Source organism: Oncorhynchus mykiss, chromosome 7 (genome assembly GCF_057628025.1).
Source record: "Oncorhynchus mykiss isolate SJ-2025 chromosome 7, ASM5762802v1, whole genome shotgun sequence".
Classification (NCBI taxonomy): Eukaryota; Metazoa; Chordata; class Actinopteri; order Salmoniformes; family Salmonidae; genus Oncorhynchus; species Oncorhynchus mykiss.
Genome location: NC_143028.1, coordinates 74747500 through 74767500, shown reverse-complemented (window position 1 = coordinate 74767500; position 20001 = coordinate 74747500). Strand labels below are relative to the sequence as shown.

Genomic DNA, 20001 nt, shown 5'->3' with positions numbered 1-20001 from the left:
TGTCTGTCTCTCTCTCTGTTTCTCTGTTTCTCTCTTTCTGTCTCTCTGTCTCTGTCTCTCTCTCTGTTTCTGTCTCCCTCTCTCTGTCTCTCTGTTTCTGTCTCCCTCTCTCTGTCTCTCTGTTTCTGTCTCCCTCTGTCTCTCTGTCTGTCTCTCTCTCTCTGTTTCTCTCTGTTTCTCTCTTTCTCTCTCTTTCTGTCTCTCTGTCTCTGTCTCTCTCTCTGTTTCTGTCTCTCTCTCTCTGTCTCTCTCTCTGTTTCTGTCTCCCTCTGTCTCTCTTTCTGTCTCTCTGTCTCTGTCGCTCTCTCTGTTTCTGTCTCCCTCTCTCTGTCTCTCTGTTTCTGTCTCCCTCTGTCTCTCTGCCTGTCTCTCTCTCTCTGTTTCTCTCTGTTTCTCTCTTTCTCCCTCTCTCTGTCTCTCTGTTTCTGTCTCCCTCTGTCTCTCTGCCTGTCTCTCTCTCTCTGTTTCTCTCTGTTTCTCTCTTTCTCTCTCTGTCTGTCTCTCTGTCTCTGTCTCTCTCTCTGTTTCTCTCTCTCTCTCTCTCTCTGTTTCTCTCTGTTTCTCTCTTTCTCTCTCTTTCTGTCTCTCTGTCTCTGTCTCTCTCTCTGTTTCTCTCTCTCTCTCTCTCTCTCTGTTTCTCTCTGTTTCTCTCTTTCTCTCTCTTTCTGTCTCTCTGTCATCCCAGGGAATTGTACACTGAGACGTACATTTTTTGACAACAATCCATAAACTCATCATCTAACTTCAATCAACACACTTTTTTTAATGGTAGTAAAACGTTATTGACACTTTATTTTTCTCTTTCCTCTTCCTCAGGTCGTAGGACCAAGAGGACCTGGAGGCCCTATGGTATGGAAAGCATTTCAACAATTTCCACTATGTAATAGGTGTGAATTTCCCACATGTATTAGGTGTGAATTTCCCACATGTATTAGGTGTGCATTTCCCACATGTATTAGGTGTGAATTTCCCACATGTATTAGGTGTGCATTTCCCACATGTAATAGGTGTGAATTTCCCACATGTATTAGGTGTGAATTTCCCACATGTATTAGGTGTGCATTTCCCACATGTATTAGGTGTGCATTTCCCACATGTAATAGGTGTGAATTTCCCACATGTATTAGGTGTGCATTTCCCACATGTATTAGGTGTGCATTTCCCACATGTAATAGGTGTGAATTTCCCACATGTATTAGGTGTGCATTTCCCACATGTATTAGGTGTGCATTTCCCACATGTAATAGGTGTGAATTTCCCACATGTATTAGGTGTGAATTTCCCACATGTATTAGGTGTGAATTTCCCACATGTAATAGGTGTGAATTTCCCCCATGTATTAGGTGTGAATTTCCCCCATGTATTAGGTGTAAATTTCCCCCATGTATTAGGTGTCAATTTATCCCATGTATTAGGTGTGTTTTTCCCACATATGATAGTGTTAATTTCCCTCATCATGTTCCTTAATTATTCCACCACCTTGGACCAGATCCCTAGGGTCCCTTATTAAAAGTAGTGCCCTACATTGGCAATAGGGTGGATACTCACTAGTCTCTCCTCCATCCTCAGGGCCCCCCAGGAGAGCAGGGACCACGCGGAGACAGAGGAGACAAAGGCGATAAGGTGAGTTTTATAGCAGGAGATCCTTTCCGTGCCATTCTCTCTCTCTCTCTCCCTCTCTCTCTCGCTCTCTTTCTCTCTCTCTCTCTCTCCCTCTCTCTCTCTCTGTCTATCTGTTTCTCCCTCTCTCTAAGACTAAACAATGCATAATTCAGAGTCTAAACTATTCCTATTGGTCTGATAGATAGAGAATGCTCTGGTCAGGAGGAGCTGCTGGACTCATTGCTGGTCTCAGCAGCAGCAGCAGCAGGCTGTCATTGGAGGAGCAAAGCAGATCCAGCTCAATGCTGTCATGTGTAGTTTCCATTAGGCCGTGTCTGTGGTCTGGGTTGTTTAGCAGATGTGTGTGATGAAGAAGAAGATGAAAAAGAAGAGGAGGTGTGTGTGTGAGGCTGGTGGGAGGAGCTATAGGAGGGATGGGCTCATAGGAGTGTCTGGAATGGAATCACTGGAACGGAGTCAAACACATAGTTTAAATGTGTTTGCCATGTCTGGTACCATTCCATTGATTCCATTCTCAACATTACAATGAGCCAGTCCTTCTATAGCTCCTCCCACCAGCCTCCTCTGGTGTGTGTGTGTGTGTGTGTGCGTGTGCGTGTGCGTGTGTGTGTGTGTGTGTGTGTGTGTGTGTGTGTGTGTGTGTGTGTGTGTGTGTGTATGTGTGTGAAGCCGTAAACCTGTGGCTGTCAGGGAACCGACAGTCCAACCCACAGCCACGTGTGTGTAATAAATCAGTGATGTTAGGATGGGGAGAGAGAGGCTGTAATGACTTTGATCATTGTGGTAATCTGTGTTAAACACCAATAGTATGTCAACATCATGGCCTCAGCCCCAGTCACAGCTCCAGGCCAGGCTTCTGTGATGTTTAAATATGTGTTTGTGTATAATATTTTGGCGGTACGTAGGTTATGAATATGTATTCTTGAGGTTGTCTGAAAGGAAGATTTTTTTTAACAAGAGATGTTCTGATTATGAAGAAAGATTTGTCCCACAGTGCTGTTAGTTTGTGTGTTCAGACTGTCGTCTAATGAGAGTTTTCTAAGGAAATGTTCTGATTATGAAGACCTTGTGTACCTCTGTATGTCAAATCAAATTAATTTATTTCAAATGTTCAAATCAAATTAATTTATAAAAGCCCACCTGCAAGCAATGCAGGTGTAGAAGCACGGTGGCTAGGAAAAACTCCCTAGAAAGGCCAGAACCTAGAAAGAAACCTAGAGAGGAACCAGGCTATGAGGCTATATGTCTGTCTGTCACAGTGGAGGAGGTTGTTTGTTCAGGTTCCTATTTAATATAATAGTTTTAATGAGAGATGTTGTGTTTTTGGTTTTATTTAGTCTTGTATTTGGCCCCAAGCTTTGGTTTAATTTAGGCTTGTGTTTGGCCCCAAGCTTTGGTTTTATTTAGTGTTGTATTTGGGCATAATGGTTTTAGAGGTAGGTAGGTAGGGAGGTAGGTAGGTAGGTAGGTAGGTAGGTAGGTAGGTAGGTAGGTAGGTAGGTAGGTAGGTAGGTAGGTAGGTAGGTAGGTAGGTAGGTATGAAGGTGAATCCATTTTCTCCAGTCTGCCTACACTAGTTTAATGAGACATTTTGTTGAAGACAGGTCTCTCACATGTTCTTCCTTCAGGAAATCATATGATAAAAGAAGACAGTTTCTGTTATTGAAGAACAGTCTAGATTAGAGAAGGTTGGTTGGTTGTTGTGTCTGTAGTGGATGTGAAACTGGCCCGTTGGTTGGTTGTTGTGTCTGTAGTGGATGTGAAACTGGCCCGTTGGTTGGTTGTTGTGTCTGTAGTGGATGTGAAACTGGCCCGTTGGTTGGTTGTTGTGTCTGTAGTGGATGTGAAACTGGCCCGTTGGTTGGTTGTTGTGTCTGTAGTGGATGTGAAACTGGCCCGTTGGTTGGTTGTTGTGTCTGTAGTGGATGTGAAACTGGCCCGTTGGTTGGTTGTTGTGTCTGTAGTGGATGTGAAACTGGCCCGTTGGTTGGTTGTGGTGTCTGTAGTGGAAGTGAAACTGGCCCGTTGGTTGGTTGTTGTGTCTGTAGTGGATGTGAAACTGGCCCATTGGTTGGTTGTTGTGTCTGTAGTGGATGTGAAACTGGCCCGTTGGTTGGTTGTTGTGTCTGTAGTGGATGTGAAACTGGCCCGTTGGTTGGTTGTTGTGTCTGTAGTGGATGTGAAACTGGCCCGTTGGTTGGTTGTTGTGTCTGTAGTGGATGTGAAACTGGCCCGTTGGTTGGTTGTTGTGTCTGTAGTGGATGTGAAACTGGCCCGTTGGTTGGTTGTTGTGTCTGTAGTGGATGTGAAACTGGCCCGTTGGTTGGTTGTTGTGTCTGTAGTGGATGTGAAACTGGCCCGTTGGTTGGTTGTTGTGTCTGTAGTGGATGTGAAACTGGCCCGTTGGTTGGTTGTGGTGTCTGTAGTGGAAGTGAAACTGGCCCGTTGGTTGGTTGTTGTGTCTGTAGTGGATGTGAAACTGGCCCGTTGGTTGGTTGTTGTGTCTGTAGTGGATGTGAAACTGGCCCGTTGGTTGGTTGTTGTGTCTGTAGTGGATGTGAAACTGGCCCATTGGTTGGTTGTTGTGTCTGTAGTGGAAGTGAAACTGGCCCATTGGTTGGTTGTGGTGTCTGTAGTGGATGTGAAACTGGCCCATTGGTTGGTTGTTGTGTCTGTAGTGGAAGTGAAACTGGCCCATTGGTTGGTTGTGGTGTCTGTAGTGGATGTGAAACTGGCCCATTGGTTGGTTGTTGTGTCTGTAGTGGAAGTGAAACTGGCCCATTGGTTGGTTGTTGTGCCTGTAGTTGAAGTGAAACTGGCCCGTTGGTTGGTTGTTGTGTCTGTAGTGGAAGTGAAACTGGCCCGTTGGTTGGTTGTTGTGTCTGTAGTGGAATTGAAACTGGCCCGTTGGTTGGTTGTGGTGTCTGTAGTGGATGTGAAACTGGCCCATTGGTTGGTTGTTGTGTCTGTAGTGGAAGTTAAACTGGCCCATTGGTTGGTTGTTGTGTCTGTAGTGGAAGTGAAACTGGCCCGTTGGTTGGTTGTTGTGTCTGTAGTGGAAGTGAAACTGGCCCATTGGTTGGTTGTTGTGCCTGTAGTGGAAGTGAAACTGGCCCATTGGTTGGTTGTTGTGTCTGTAGTGGAAGTGAAACTGGCCCATTGGTTGGTTGTTGTGTCTGTAGTGGAAGTGAAACTGGCCCATTGGTTGGTTGTGGTGTCTGTAGTGGATGTGAAACTGGCCCATTGGTTGGTTGTGGTGTCTGTAGTGGAAGTGAAACTGGCCCATTGGTTGGTTGTTGTGTCTGTAGTGGAAGTGAAACTGGCCCATTGGTTGGTTGTTGTGCCTGTAGTTGAAGTGAAACTGGCCCGTTGGTTGGTTGTTGTGTCTGTAGTGGAAGTGAAACTGGCCCGTTGGTTGGTTGTTGTGTCTGTAGTGGAATTGAAACTGGCCCGTTGGTTGGTTGTGGTGTCTGTAGTGGATGTGAAACTGGCCCATTGGTTGGTTGTTGTGTCTGTAGTGGAAGTTAAACTGGCCCATTGGTTGGTTGTTGTGTCTGTAGTGGAAGTGAAACTGGCCCGTTGGTTGGTTGTTGTGTCTGTAGTGGAAGTGAAACTGGCCCATTGGTTGGTTGTTGTGCCTGTAGTGGAAGTGAAACTGGCCCATTGGTTGGTTGTTGTGTCTGTAGTGGAAGTGAAACTGGCCCATTGGTTGGTAGTTATGTCTGTAGTGGAAGTGAAACTGGCCCGTTGGTTGTTGTGTCTGTAGTGGAAGTGAAACTGGCCCGTAGCATGTTGGCTGGAGTACATTGGTGACATCACACCATTGGTGACGTCACACCAACTGCTGCTGATATAGTGACAGACTTGTCTCTTGCTCGGTTGGCTAAAATGGTTGGCTCTGAGTGACATGTGCACAGTATTTGCTTATGCCGCCAATGATTTTACTTACATAACTCTGGTAGATTTATTTGACAGGGACAATGCACCTGATCTCTGTGAATCTGGCAAGTTAGCTAATAGCTAATAGTCTCTGACCCAGCCAGGGGAACAGGTAGTGGTTAGCTAGTGCCAGATGTGGAATTGGAATTGGTTTGACTTTCTAAATTGACTGGAATTTAAATGGAATTGACCCCAACCCTGGTTATAACATTGGATATAATGTCCTCAGGTCAGGTCCAGCATGTTTTCATCTTTGATAATGGAGATTTTTTTACTTTTACAATTACTGTTTTTAATTCACATTTTCAGTCTACAATTTGCTTTTCCAATTTGGCATTTTTGTATTATTATTTTGTACCTGCTACTATAGAAACATTTGCAATTAAGTCTTTGTTTGCACCAAAATGAAAGAGGAATGAACACACACAGTGTTGTGAACACATTCCTTCAATGATCATTTGTCAGAGCATGCAGTGTGGTATGCTGGGATTCTCAGAAAAAATGTGCTTCAAACATTTTGACCTGCCAACTTTTTCCTCTGGTTGTTGAATGAGCAACATCTCATCTCCAGTAACATACCGCTTTAGATTCTACTATTGAGTTTTAATACAACTTTAAGTACATAGACATAACAATCACACGCTTTGACATGAACTGTCTGTAACACGCAAAGTCAGACATCAATGACTCACAGCAAAGGGCTGGTTGACATCATCCGTTGACTGAGGGAATAGTTTGCCAACCCTTAATTTCATGTTGTTATCAGGAAGTGTTTGGAAAGGACACAGTTGGTATTAGGTTGCTGTAACAATATCTGCCTGGCCAGGTTGTAATCATGTATCCCAGGTAGTAACATGCCCCAGGCTGCATCATGGAATAGAGGCTGTTTACATGCTGGATTTCTGGATTTTTTTGCTCAACATTTTTTTGACTGTAAAATCAGTTGTTTTTTAAATGAATTTATTTTCAATGAATAACGATACAAATTGGTGTTCAGTTGCCAAGTGGGATAGTTTGAAAACAAGTTGCTCAAATAGTTACTGCAGTGTCCTAAGTGATCAGAATCTGATCCACTGCGTATGAATTCTTCTGGACTTTATCCTGACATTATCCTGACTTTTTCTCAGTAAAGTACAATTAGCCTAGAATCAGCTAGTTTTAGCTGATGACATGGGACTACCCTGTACAGAACAGCAGCACCTTCATATCTGGAAATAGTCATTTTGAAAACAAAATGGCACCTACTGTACCTCTCTAAGAGAACTGTCAATGGATATTATTATTGTCTCACATTACTGAAGGGCAGTTTCATGTCCCTGACTTTTCATCTGAAGTATTAGGATTACCACACATTTTTTTTCTTTGCAATTTTTGTGGGATTGTATTATATTTAAAGTTTCCCCTGTGAAACAACTTATTTCTACTGTGACTGCCAAAGAAATTGATTTATTTGATGTTGAAGTGATAGCGTTCAAAGTTCAGTATTTTTATTGTCCATTTGGGATAGAATTTGAAAGAAATACAAAAGCTTTCAGCTTTCGAGGAAGATACCCTATTGAGATGACATGCTATTATTCATCTAACTCCTCTCTCTGTCTCCCGTCTCAGGGCAGTCCCGGGCCCCGTGGCAGAGATGGCGAGCCTGGTACCCCTGGTAACCCCGGCCCCCCCGGACCCTCAGGACCTAACGGACCTCCCGGCCTTGGAGGAGTAAGTATCTCTGCAGAAAAATCTGAAATAGCAGTTATATAGTCCCAAAATATATCAATGTGTAAAAGTGAAAGCACATGCAGAGTGCAAAATGGACGTGCTTTCGTCTTTTATGGATCATGGAGGTGTATCTCAAAATAACAAGGCGTGGGCTAGCTAATTATATCAATAAAGACGTTGGGGTTGAAAATGGGAAGTGAAAGGGTGTAATAGTGGAAAGGTGTAATAGTGAAAGGGTGTAATGGTGAAAAGTTGTAACAGTGAAAGGGTGTAATAGTGAAAAGTTGTAACAGTGAAAGGGTGTAATAGTGAAAAATTCTAACAGTGAAAGGGTGTAATAGTGAAAGGGTGAAATAGTGAAAGGGTGTAATAGTGAAAGGGTGTAATAGTGAAAGGGTGTAATATTGTGAGATGTTTTGCACAGAAGAACTAGGCAAAGAAACGGCGGTATAGTGTAGAATGGTGGGATAGAGAGAGACACGGTGGAATGCTTTTCATTCCTGGTGAGAGAAGAAGGGAGGAAGGAGAGAGAGAAAGAGGGAGGTGGCTAGACAGGAGGCAGCATGATAGATTTGGGGAAGGGGAGAAGAGGGAAGGAGGGAAGGGGAGGAGAGGAAGGAGGGGAGGAGAGGAAGGAGGGAAGGGGTGAAGAGAGGACGAAAGGGAGGAGGGGAACGGGAGAAGGGGAGAAGTGGGGAGGAGAGAAAGGGGAGCAGAGAGGAGGAGAAGAAGGGGAGCAGAGAGGAGGAGAGAAAGGGGAGCAGAGAGGAGGAGAGGAAGGGGAGAAGTGGGGAGGAGAGGAAGGAGGGAAGGGGAGAAGGGAGGAGTAAAGGAAAGGGGAGAAGAGGGGAGGGGCTTTGAAGAAAACACAAGGAGATATTTAGTGAAGGAGAAAGATGAAAATAGTTATCGTACACCACTCCCTGTCTCTACTGTTGATCTGGTATCCATCCCCTCTACCATCTACTGTTGACCTGGTATCCATCCCCTCTACCATCTACTGTTGATCTGGTATCCATCCCCTCTACCATCTACTGTTGATCTGGTATCCATCCCCTCTACCATCTACTGTTGATCTGGTATCCATCCCCTCTACCATCTACTGTTGATCTGGTATCCATCCCCTCTACCATCTACTGTTGATCTGGTATCCATCCCCTCTACCATCTACTGTTGATCTGGTATCCATCCCCTCTACCATCTACTGTTGATCTGGTATCCATCCCCTCTACCATCTACTGTTGATCTGGTATCCATCCCCTCTACCATCTATGTTGATCTGGTATCCATCCCCTCTACCATCTACTGTTTATCTGGTATCCATCCCCTCTACCATCTACTGTTGATCTGGTATCCATCCCCTCTACCATCTACTGTTGTTGATCTGGTATCCATCCCCTCTACCATCTACTGTTGTTGATCTGGTATCCATCCCCTCTACCATCTACTGTTGATCTGGTATCCATCCCCTCTACCATCTACTGTTGTCACACAGACAGAGACACACGGATCCTGTTTAGTCATGCTGTGCTGTCTGAGAGTAGACTACCATGACAGATATATGCCGACTGTTATGACGAGAGTGTTCAAATATTTTTGTGGTCATATTACAGTGTCTTATTGATGCCATTTGTCTTCCAACAGAACTTTGCTGCTCAGATGGCTGGAGGATTTGACGAGAAGGCTGGCGGAGCACAGATGGGCGTGATGCAAGGACCAATGGTGAGAGAGATTATGAGAAACATCATAACACCTTAATCCTGGCGCCATTTAACCAGTTTTCTCCCATCGGCTTGGGAGTAGTATCATTTCCCAGGTTTCTATATGTTCTCCCGTGGGATGCAAAACAAATGCAAGAATGTCACGTCTGGTCTGCTCTGACTAATGCCTACGTGAGACGAGCTTAGGTGAATGGGTATCAGAGTGACTCAACACCCCTCTATGGAATGTACCAGGGTTTGGTTTGGGCCGACACACTCCTATGGAGTGTACCAGGGTTTGGTTTGGGCCGACACCCTCCTATGGAGTGTACCAGGGTTTGGTTTGGGCCGACACCCTCCTATGGAGTGTACCAGGGTTTGGTTTGGGCCGACACCCTCCTATGGAGTGTACCAGGGTTTAGTTTGGGGCAAACAGACTTGGTCTTCATTAAAAAAAAAAAATTTGAGTTTACTGAAAACTCCAACGAGCTGGCTGGCAGCTGGCATCACATCCAGCTGGCATCACATCCAGCTGGCATCACCTCCAGTCTGTCAGCCAGAGGGAAAAGAAGAGCACACTCACTAGGAACTATTTTGGTTTGGAAACCCACCAAGCAGCGCTCGGCTGGCTGCTCCCACAGCGAGCTTTTGGCTAGCTGGTGTAGCTGAAGTCTGAGACCCAGTCACCACTGTGGATTGTACCCCATTAGAGACCTGTGGAGAGGGGAGCTGGGGTTGACTCTTCACTGCGAGTCAACACCCTACGTCTCTACCTACACCCCCTGGTCCCTAACACAGTGTCTTCACTGAGAGGCAGTGGTCCACACCACCCAAACACACACACACATACAGTCCCCAAACACACACACACAGACTCCAAACATTCACCCACACTCCGCCTACGAATGGACATAGAGCACCATTGATAAGCCGCTAGTCCGTTGCGGCGGTGGATTTGTCCGCGGTGCGCCCTGCTGAAAAGATGACTTTCATTCCCTTCCTACTGTTGTTGATCTGGTATCCATCCCCTCTAGCATCTACTGTTGATCTGGTATCCATCCCCTCTACCATCTATGTTGATCTGGTATCCATCCCCTCTACCATCTACTGTTGATCTGGTATCCATCCCCTCTACCATCTACTGTTGATCTGGTATCCATCCCCTCTACCATCTATTGTTGATCTGGTATCCATCCCCTCTACCATCTATGTTGATCTGGTATCCATCCCCTCTACCATCTACTGTTGATCTGGTATCCATCCCCTCTACCATCTACTGTTGATCTGGTATCCATCCCCTCTACCATCTACTGTTGATCTGGTATCCATCCCCTCTACCATCTACTGTTGATCTGGTATCCATCCTCTCTACCATCTACTGTTGATCTGGTATCCATCCCCTCTACCATCTACTGTTGATCTGGTATCCATCCCCTCTACCATCTGCTGTTGATCTGGTATCCATCCCCTCTGTCAGTAACTGCTCTGTGCTGCCTCAGGGAAGTTTGCTTTGGCTGCTGCCCTGCATTTCTCCACTATAATCAGTCTAAACACCAACACTATGAATACTGTGTTGTAGAGAGCAGAAAAGGTTGTCTTACTGTTGTCCAGGTGCCATTTCATGAGTGGAGCAGTGTAAATCACATGTTTTATTATTTTAACCTTTTCGTTTTTCTTAGAGAGAATGTCTAGGCTGCGACTGAAATGCCACTATATTCCCTTTATAGTGGGACTACTTCTCCCCTACTTAGTGCACTGCTTTAACCCAGTACCCATAGATCTCTGGTCATAAGTAGTACACTATGTAGGGAATAGGGTGTGATTTCAGATGCATTCTCACTGATCAGGTACATTTTCTCATCGTCTTGTCTTTGGTCATGTAATGATTTTCTCTGTGTGACAGATTTGGCTCATCACCTGTGTAGAATGTGAAACGTCTCTCTGAACTCTGAGTAACGATGCACGATGACGTTGAGCTGACAAGAGTATTACACCTACTGACAAGACAAGTCTTTATAAACTGGAGGAGATTAACGTTAGAGGAGATTAACGTTAGAGGAGATTAACGTTAGAGGAGATTAACGTTAGAGGAGATTAACGTTAGATCAGTGAGCAGCGCAAGGATTACTTTGAAGATTTATGATCTTATTAATGAAGAAACAAGGTGGCTAACGTAGGTTTCAAGACTCCAATTCAGAGTACACTTCTGGCCCTGATCTCTGAACTACAGAGAGAGAGAGAGAGAGAGAGAGAGAGAGAGAGAGATACCGAGAGAGATACCAAGAGAGATACAGAGAGAGAGAGAGAGAGAGAGAGAGATACCGAGAGAGATACCAAGAGAGATACAGAGAGAGAGAGAGAGAGAGACCGAGAGAGAGAAAACAGAGAGGGAAAGAGATACCGAGAGAGAGAAAACAGAGGGAGAGAGAAAGAGAGAGAATGAGAGAGGGAGAGAGATAGAGAATGAGAGAGGGAGAGAGAATGAGAGAAAGAGAAAGAATGAGAGAGAAAGAGTCTGAATGTGGAATTCCAAAATGATTTATGGTTCTGACAGGCAGGAGGCAGAAGGGAGACAGGAAGCAGGCAGGAGGGAGACAGGAGGCAGGCAGGAGGCAGACAGGAGGCAGGTAGCAGACAGGAGGCAGGCAGGAGGCAGACAGGGGGCAGGCAGGAAGCAGGCAGGAGGCAGGCAGGAGGCAAACAGGAGGCAGGCAGAAGGCAGGCAGGAGGCAGACAGGAGGCAGGCAGGAGGAAGGTAGCAGACAGGAGGCAGACAGGAGGCAGGTAGTAGACAGGAGGCAGGCGGGAGGCAGGCAGGAGGCAGACAGGAGGCAGGCAGGAGGCAGACAGGAGGCAGGCAGGAGGCAGGCTAATGAGTTTGTGTTGCTGGGGGGAAGAAGCCAATAATATGTTTTCTAACACAAGAGAAGAGAGAAGTTCAAGTGGAAAAACACACATCTATCTCTTCCTCCTCCATTCTGAAATATGTCAAAGTTCATTATGAAAATGAGAAACTAACATATTTTTTAACGTTTTTTAACGTTTTTAAGATTGGTTGAGGTTGTGATTATTTTGTTATTGTCTAACGTCTCGTCTGTTTCTCTTTCTCCCCCAGGGCCCTATGGGTCCTCGAGGGCCACCTGGCCCCTCTGGAGCTCCTGTAAGTACCTGCAAATAAACACACATACACACACTCCCGTCTACAAGCCCTGAAAGTTATAACCTTATATAACACTGGGTACTGTAGATGCTCTTAATGTAGATGTTCACAACCACCTTCAGTTCAGCCCAGAGCCATATATAAATATATAATCATATACAGATATATAGTCTACTGGTACATTATGATATGACTGTGGTTCTTTACAGTAGTTTGTCCCATAGTGCTCCCTCAAAGAACTTCACAAAGTTTTGTATTGAGTTGAATTATTAGTCAGTAGTCTAGTTCTCTTCATGCTGAATGTGTATAGATGAAGGCCTGAATCAAGCACTGAATGAATACATGACGGGAAACAGAAACAGAGAGTCTATAGCATAACGTAAACACAGAGTAGACATTATATATGGTTACTATGGTTACTGCACACAGCAGAATGGTTATGGTTACTGCATAGCAATCAATCAAATCAATCACATTTATTTACAAAGTCCTTTTTACATCAGCCGATGTCAAAGTGCTGTACAGAAACCCAGCCTAAAACCCCAAACAGCAAGCAATGCAGGTGTAGAACACAGAGTAGACATTATTCCACACACTGTAGGTTTATTTGTTCCTGTGCTGCATTCCCTTCCAGAGGAGGAAGATGGCATTGAATACCTTCATGTCCCAGCTGCACACTGCAGGGGTTTATCCTACCACAGACAGACAGGCAGACATGCAGCGCAACACCTGACAATATACCTTTCATAGAGCTCGGTGGGCCATTCCCCTCGGCACAGCCAGAACTGGGTTCAAATAGTATTCAAAGTGTTTCAAATACTGTAAACATTTGCTTGAGTCTGCCTGGAGAGCCAGATGGATGGGGATTACAGTTTTGCGACTATTCAGTTAGTCCTATTGCTCCAGGCAATCGTAGCTAAAGTACTTGAAAGAGATCAAATCCTATTTGAACCCATGTATGTTCCAAAGCCCTCCAACCAAAGCACCCTCAGCTCAGCTCCTCTCCTACCTCTCCTCTAAAGTCATTCAAGTGGAAGGTATTGCCAGCCAGGGGACATGACTGAGCATGAAGCCCATGATTTGGGGAACCACTGCACCCCCCCCCCCCCCCGCACACACACACACACACACACACACACACCCTCGTCTTGGTAGAGTCACGGCCCCTGGAGGGGGATAGGAAAACACTCGGATTTGGTGTGATTTGATATTGCTGGGGTATTTGTTAACTGAGTAATAAGATAGCATACACGTAGTAGAGGATATCACATGCTATCTCTATTCAAACTAGTGAGCCCATCACAGATCAGTTATTGTTGTACTTTTACCATACTTTTAGGTTTATCAAAAACAATAGTGTATATTTTAAATCTCCTGTAGTCCTTACAGTGATATCAGCTAAGAAATCAAAGGAAATATGACATATCATTAAAAGACCAATAGCCATCTAAGGTCATCAGGTTCACTTCACAGACGTCTCTAATCTGCCCTCTTTATTCTCTTCTCTTCTATCCCAGGGCCCACAAGGTTTCCAAGGCAACCCCGGAGAGGCTGGAGAGCCCGGATCAGCTGTAAGTATCCCATAACAGTTACCCACAGTGTGAGGGCATTTTCAACTACCCTCTTCCTCATACACACACACTAAAGCAGACACACACACACACACACACACGGAAACTGTGAGCTATGAGGATATATTGAGGGCTAACCTAGGGTTGGAACCAGTTCAAGGAACAGAACCAAAAACCGGAAAATAACTACATTATTTGAGAAATAGAACCCGAACCGAAAAACAAAAGTGATCTATACTGTTCCGGAATATAAACGTTATTTTAAAAGCATGAGAACGTTCTTTTACGTTCCAAGCATTTTCTTCCAGTCCCACAAAAATCACAACAAAGCGCCTATGCAGAGCCCTCACTCTGAGACTTATGCCACATTCAAGTGCCATTCGGAATTAGGAAACTCAAACATGTTTGACTTGCTAACTGGTTGAACTGCGGCATGTGTATAACTACAACCAGTTAGCAAGTCTAACATTTCAGAGTTCCGACTAGCACATGAACACGGCATTATTCCAGCTTCCGCCTGCCAACTGGAAATCTTTACCAGTGGGTGTGCATGTAGGCTACCTGCCCCTCCCCTCTGAAGCCTAGGTTACTGTAGCCTAGGTTACTATATCCTATGTGGCCGCTGATTGACTGAATACCCTGGCGCAAGGTGGTTGTTGTCAACAAAGCAGCATGACAGAATTATGATGCTAAATTTTCAAACTGCTAGTTTCTCCGATAAGATATATAAATCAACCGGTGCATTTAAACAACAACGTAAATACATCTATTTCACTTTTGCAAGTCATAATCCAAATGACCACTGCTGCACATGCTGCCACTGTTTTGAACAGATTAGATTATACTATATACTAATGAATGAGTGCACCAGGGAGAATACAATCATTTCATTTAATCTATATTTAAATAGGCAAGTTTGTTAAGAACAAATTCTTATTTACAATGACGGCCTACACCGGCTAAACCCGGATGTAGCTGGGCCAATTGTGCGCTGCACTATGGGGCTCCCGATCTCGGCAGGCTGTGATACAGCCCGGGATCAAACCCAGGTCTGTAGTGATGCCTCTAGCACTATGATGCAGTGCCTTAGACCACTGCGCCACTCGAAAGAAATGAGAAACTACCGACTAAGTGAAAACACTTTATCTAACTGGGGATAGCTAGCTAACATAATGTCACAAAGCATTATCTAACTGGGGATAGCTAGTTAACATAATGTCACAAAGCATTATCTAACTGGGGATAGTTAGCTAACATAAGTTCACAAAGCATTATCTAACTGGGGATAATCCACTATCCAAAATCCCATACTGCCAGTGCCAGCCCATAGCCAAATGTTTAGCTAGCTAGTTAACGTTAGCATATATGCTAGCTAGCACAACATAGCTAGCTAGCTAAGGACACTGCACTAAATCGGCAGCTAGCACAGGTAGCTGTTTCATGGAAACTGGCTAATCCATTGTGCATTATTTATAATGTCAGTACTAGCTACTGTGGTTTGCTAGCTTGGAGGAAGTATGTAGTGTTGTGTGCACTTAGATAGCTACCATCCCATAGCCTACATTGCATATAAAGTGTGACTGGCTCATTCGTGGATGTACGGAGAAAACATCCAAATAAAAACTCCCACTGAAAAAAACAGTGCTATCTAGATCCTAAAAAGATGATTCAGCAGTCCCCATAGAATAACCTATTGGAGAGCACTTTTTGGATCCAGGTGGAACCCTTTTGGTTCCAAGTAGAACCCTTTTTGGTTCCATGTTAAACCCTTTCCACCCTTTCCATAGAGTTCAACAGTGCAGGGTTAGCGACTGAAAGGGACCAACAGAGGTGCGCGCGCACACACACACACACACACACACACACACACACACACACACACACACACACACACACCTAGGTGATGTGAGGGCATTATGAGAGCCACCACCACTGTGTTGACCTCCTGCTGAGAGCAGTTACTCGGAAGCCTGATCAGGCAGACAGGCAGGGAGAAAAGACAGATTGACTGGCAGGGAGACAGACAGACAGACAGATAGACAGACAGACAGACAGACAGACAGACAGACAGGCAGGCAGGCAGACAGACAGACAGACAGAGAGACAGACAGACAGACAGACAGACAGACAGACAGACAGACAGACAGAGAGAGAGAGAGAGACAGACAGACAGACAGACAGACAGACAGACAGACAGACAGACAGACAGGCAGACAGACAGACAGAGAGAGAGAGAAGGACAGACAGACAGACAGACAGACAGACAGACAGACAGACAGACAGACAGACAGACAGACAGACAGACAGACAGACAGACAGACAGAGAGAGGCTCCTTCTCCTTTCACCTCCCACCTCGAGTCCACTGTTTAATACATCATCACCTGCAATTAGAATCAGACCTGCTGGGTCTGTTGTTGGCAGGCCAGAATGAATCACATCAGTTCCCATAAACACACACACACACACACACACACACACACACGGAACACACACACGTCCCCAAAAAACAACCCTAGTACTGAAGATTTGGCCAAGAAACAGCTGGCCAATACACTCAGAGGATATTGAAGTATTCCTTCAACCTAATCTACCTGTAAAGTCAGTTGATTCTGTCTTCCCATAGAGCGTCCCATAAAGAGTCTACCCATAGAAAGAGTCCATAATGTTGCCAGAAAAGGTGAAACGACTGGAAAAAAACATTAGTTTACTGTAACATTCTCTTGTTTTTAACCATACATTGTCAATTAACTTGCCTCCACTGTTATTCACTGTCCTGGCATAACATGCCTTGTTAAATGTTAATTTGTGGAATTTCTTTCCTTCTTAATGCGTTTGAGCCAATCAGTTGTGTTGTGACAAGGTAGGGGTGGTATACAGAATAAAGCCCTATTTGGTAAAAGTCCATATTATGGCAAGAACAGCTCAAATAAGCAAAGAGAAATGATAGTCCATCATTATTTTCAGAATTTCCAGAACTTTCTTCAAGTGCAGTAGCAAAAACCATCCAGCTCTATGATGACACTGGACCGACCACATGAAAGGAAGCCTTTACGACACACACACACACACACACACACACACACACACACACACACACACACACACACACACACACACACACACACACACACACACACAGACACACACACGTTTACACACACACACACTCCGTCTACCCTGTCACTGTATTACGTGTATGACCTCTACAGTGCTGCCCTCTATTGGTTTAGGTCCTCCTGACAGGGCCTCATGGTCTGTCTATCTGAATAACTGTCTTCTCTGTTCTCTTCCCTACTGACAGGGCCTCATGGTCTGTCTATCTGACTAACTGTCTCTGTTCTCTCCTGACAGGGCCTCATGGTCTGTCTATCTGACTGTCTCTGTTCTCTCCTGACAGGGCCTCATGGTCTGTCTATCTGACTAACTGTCTCTCTGTTCTCTTCTCTCCTGACAGGGCCTCATGGTCTGTCTATCTGACTATCTGTCTCTGTTCTCTCCTGACAGGGCCTCATGGTCTGTCTACCTGACTAACTGTCTCTCTGTTCTCTTCTCTCCTGACAGGGCCTCATGGTCTGTCTACCTGACTAACTGTCTCTGTTCTCTCCTGACAGGGCCTCATGGTCTGTCTATCTGACTAACTGTCTCTCTGTTCTCTTCTCTCCTGACAGGGCCTCATGGTCTGTCTATCTGACTATCTGTATCTGTTCTCTCCTGACAGGGCCTCATGGTCTGTCTATCTGACTAACTGTCTCTGTTCTCTCCTGACAGGGCCTCATGGTCTGTCTATCTGACTATCTGTCTCTGTTCTCTCCTGACAGGGCCTCATGGTCTGTCTATCTGACTATCTGTATCTCTGTTCTCTCCTGACAGGGCCTCATGGTCTGTCTACCTGACTAACTGTATCTCTGTTCTCTCCTGACAGGGCCTCATGGTCTGTCTACCTGACTAACTGTCTCTGTTCTCTCCTGACAGGGCCTCATGGTCTGTCTATCTGACTATCTGTCTCTGTTCTCTCCTGACAGGGCCTCATGGTCTGTCTATCTGACTAACTGTCTCTCTGTTCTCTTCTCTCCTGACAGGGCCTCATGGTCTGTCTACCTGACTAACTGTCTCTGTTCTCTCCTGACAGGGCCTCATGGTCTGTCTACCTGACTAACTGTCTCTCTGTTCTCTTCTCTCCTGACAGGGCCTCATGGTCTGTCTACCTGACTAACTGTCTCTGTTCTCTCCTGACAGGGCCTCATGGTCTGTCTATCTGACTATCTGTCTCTGTTCTCTCCTGACAGGGCCTCATGGTCTGTCTCTCTGTTCTCTTCTCTCCTGACAGGGCCTCATGGTCTGTCTACCTGACTAACTGTCTCTCTGTTCTCTTCTCTCCTGACAGGGCCTCATGGTCTGTCTACCTGACTAACTGTCTCTGTTCTCTCCTGACAGGGCCTCATGGTCTGTCTATCTGACTATCTGTCTCTGTTCTCTCCTGACAGGGCCTCATGGTCTGTCTATCTGACTAACTGTCTCTCTGTTCTCTTCTCTCCTGACAGGGCCTCATGGTCTGTCTATCTGACTATCTGTCTCTGTTCTCTCCTGACAGGGCCTCATGGTCTGTCTATCTGACTAACTGTCTCTCTGTTCTCTTCTCTCCTGACAGGGCCTCATGGTCTGTCTACCTGACTAACTGTCTCTCTGTTCTCTTCTCTCCTGACAGGGCCTCATGGTCTGTCTATCTGACTAACTGTCTCTCTGTTCTCTTCTCTCCTGACAGGGCCTCATGGTCTGTCTATCTGACTAACTGTCTCTCTGTTCTCTTCTCTCCTGACAGGGCCTCATGGTCTGTCTACCTGACTATCTGTATCTGTTCTCTCCTGACAGGGCGTCATGGTCTGTCTATCTGACTAACTGTCTCTCTGTTCTCTTCTCTCCTGACAGGGCCTCATGGTCTGTCTATCTGACTATCTGTATCTGTTCTCTCCTGACAGGGCCTCATGGTCTGTCTATCTGACTAACTGTCTCTCTGTTCTCTTCTCTCCTGACAGGGCCTCATGGTCTGTCTATCTGACTAACTGTCTCTCTGTTCTCTTCTCTCCTGACAGGGCCTCATGGTCTGTCTATCTGACTAACTGTCTCTGTTCTCTCCTGACAGGGCCTCATGGTCTGTCTATCTGACTATCTGTCTCTGTTCTCTCCTGACAGGGCCTCATGGTCTGTCTATCTGACTAACTGTCTCTCTGTTCTCTTCTCTCCTGACAGGGCCTCATGGTCTGTCTACCTGACTAACTGTCTCTGTTCTCTCCTGACAGGGCCTCATGGTCTGTCTATCTGACTAACTGTCTCTCTGTTCTCTTCTCTCCTGACAGGGCCTCATGGTCTGTCTACCTGACTAACTGTCTCTGTTCTCTCCTGACAGGGCCTCATGGTCTGTCTATCTGACTAACTGTCTCTGTTCTCTCCTGACAGGGCCTCATGGTCTGTCTATCTGACTAACTGTCTCTCTGTTCTCTTCTCTCCTGACAGGGCCTCATGGTCTGTCTACCTGACTAACTGTCTCTGTTCTCTCCTGACAGGGCCTCATGGTCTGTCTATCTGACTAACTGTCTCTCTGTTCTCTTCTCTCCTGACAGGGCCTCATGGTCTGTCTACCTGACTAACTGTATCTCTGTTCTCTCCTGACAGGGCCTCATGGTCTGTCTACCTGACTAACTGTCTCTGTTCTCTCCTGACAGGGCCTCATGGTCTGTCTATCTGACTAACTGTCTCTGTTCTCTCCTGACAGGGCCTCATGGTCTGTCTATCTGACTAACTGTCTCTCTGTTCTCTTCTCTCCTGACAGGGCCTCATGGTCTGTCTATCTGACTAACTGTCTCTCTGTTCTCTTCTCTCCTGACAGGGCCTCATGGTCTGTCTATCTGACTAACTGTATCTGTTCTCTCCTGACAGGGCCTCATGGTCTGTCTATCTGACTATCTGTATCTCTGTTCTCTCCTGACAGGGCCTCATGGTCTGTCTACCTGACTAACTGTATCTCTGTTCTCTCCTGACAGGGCCTCATGGTCTGTCTACCTGACTAACTGTCTCTGTTCTCTCCTGACAGGGCCTCATGGTCTGTCTATCTGACTATCTGTCTCTGTTCTCTCCTGACAGGGCCTCATGGTCTGTCTATCTGACTAACTGTCTCTCTGTTCTCTTCTCTCCTGACAGGGCCTCATGGTCTGTCTACCTGACTAACTGTCTCTGTTCTCTCCTGACAGGGCCTCATGGTCTGTCTACCTGACTAACTGTCTCTCTGTTCTCTTCTCTCCT

General features: G+C 45.6%; 1 protein-coding gene across 2 annotated transcripts in view; it reads left to right on the top strand.

Moving 5' to 3' along the window:
• The window catches only part of LOC110529043 (uncharacterized), an 85637-nt gene that overhangs the window by 11391 nt on the left and 54245 nt on the right, over positions 1-20001 (top strand). For both annotated transcript variants that reach the window (XM_036984181.2, XM_036984182.2), the window contains 6 exons: positions 817-849; positions 1570-1623; positions 7171-7272; positions 8917-8994; positions 12088-12132; positions 13650-13703. In XM_036984181.2, coding sequence (XP_036840076.1) covers positions 817-849; positions 1570-1623; positions 7171-7272; positions 8917-8994; positions 12088-12132; positions 13650-13703 — 366 coding nt within the window. The remainder of the gene's footprint in view (positions 1-816; positions 850-1569; positions 1624-7170; positions 7273-8916; positions 8995-12087; positions 12133-13649; positions 13704-20001) is intronic.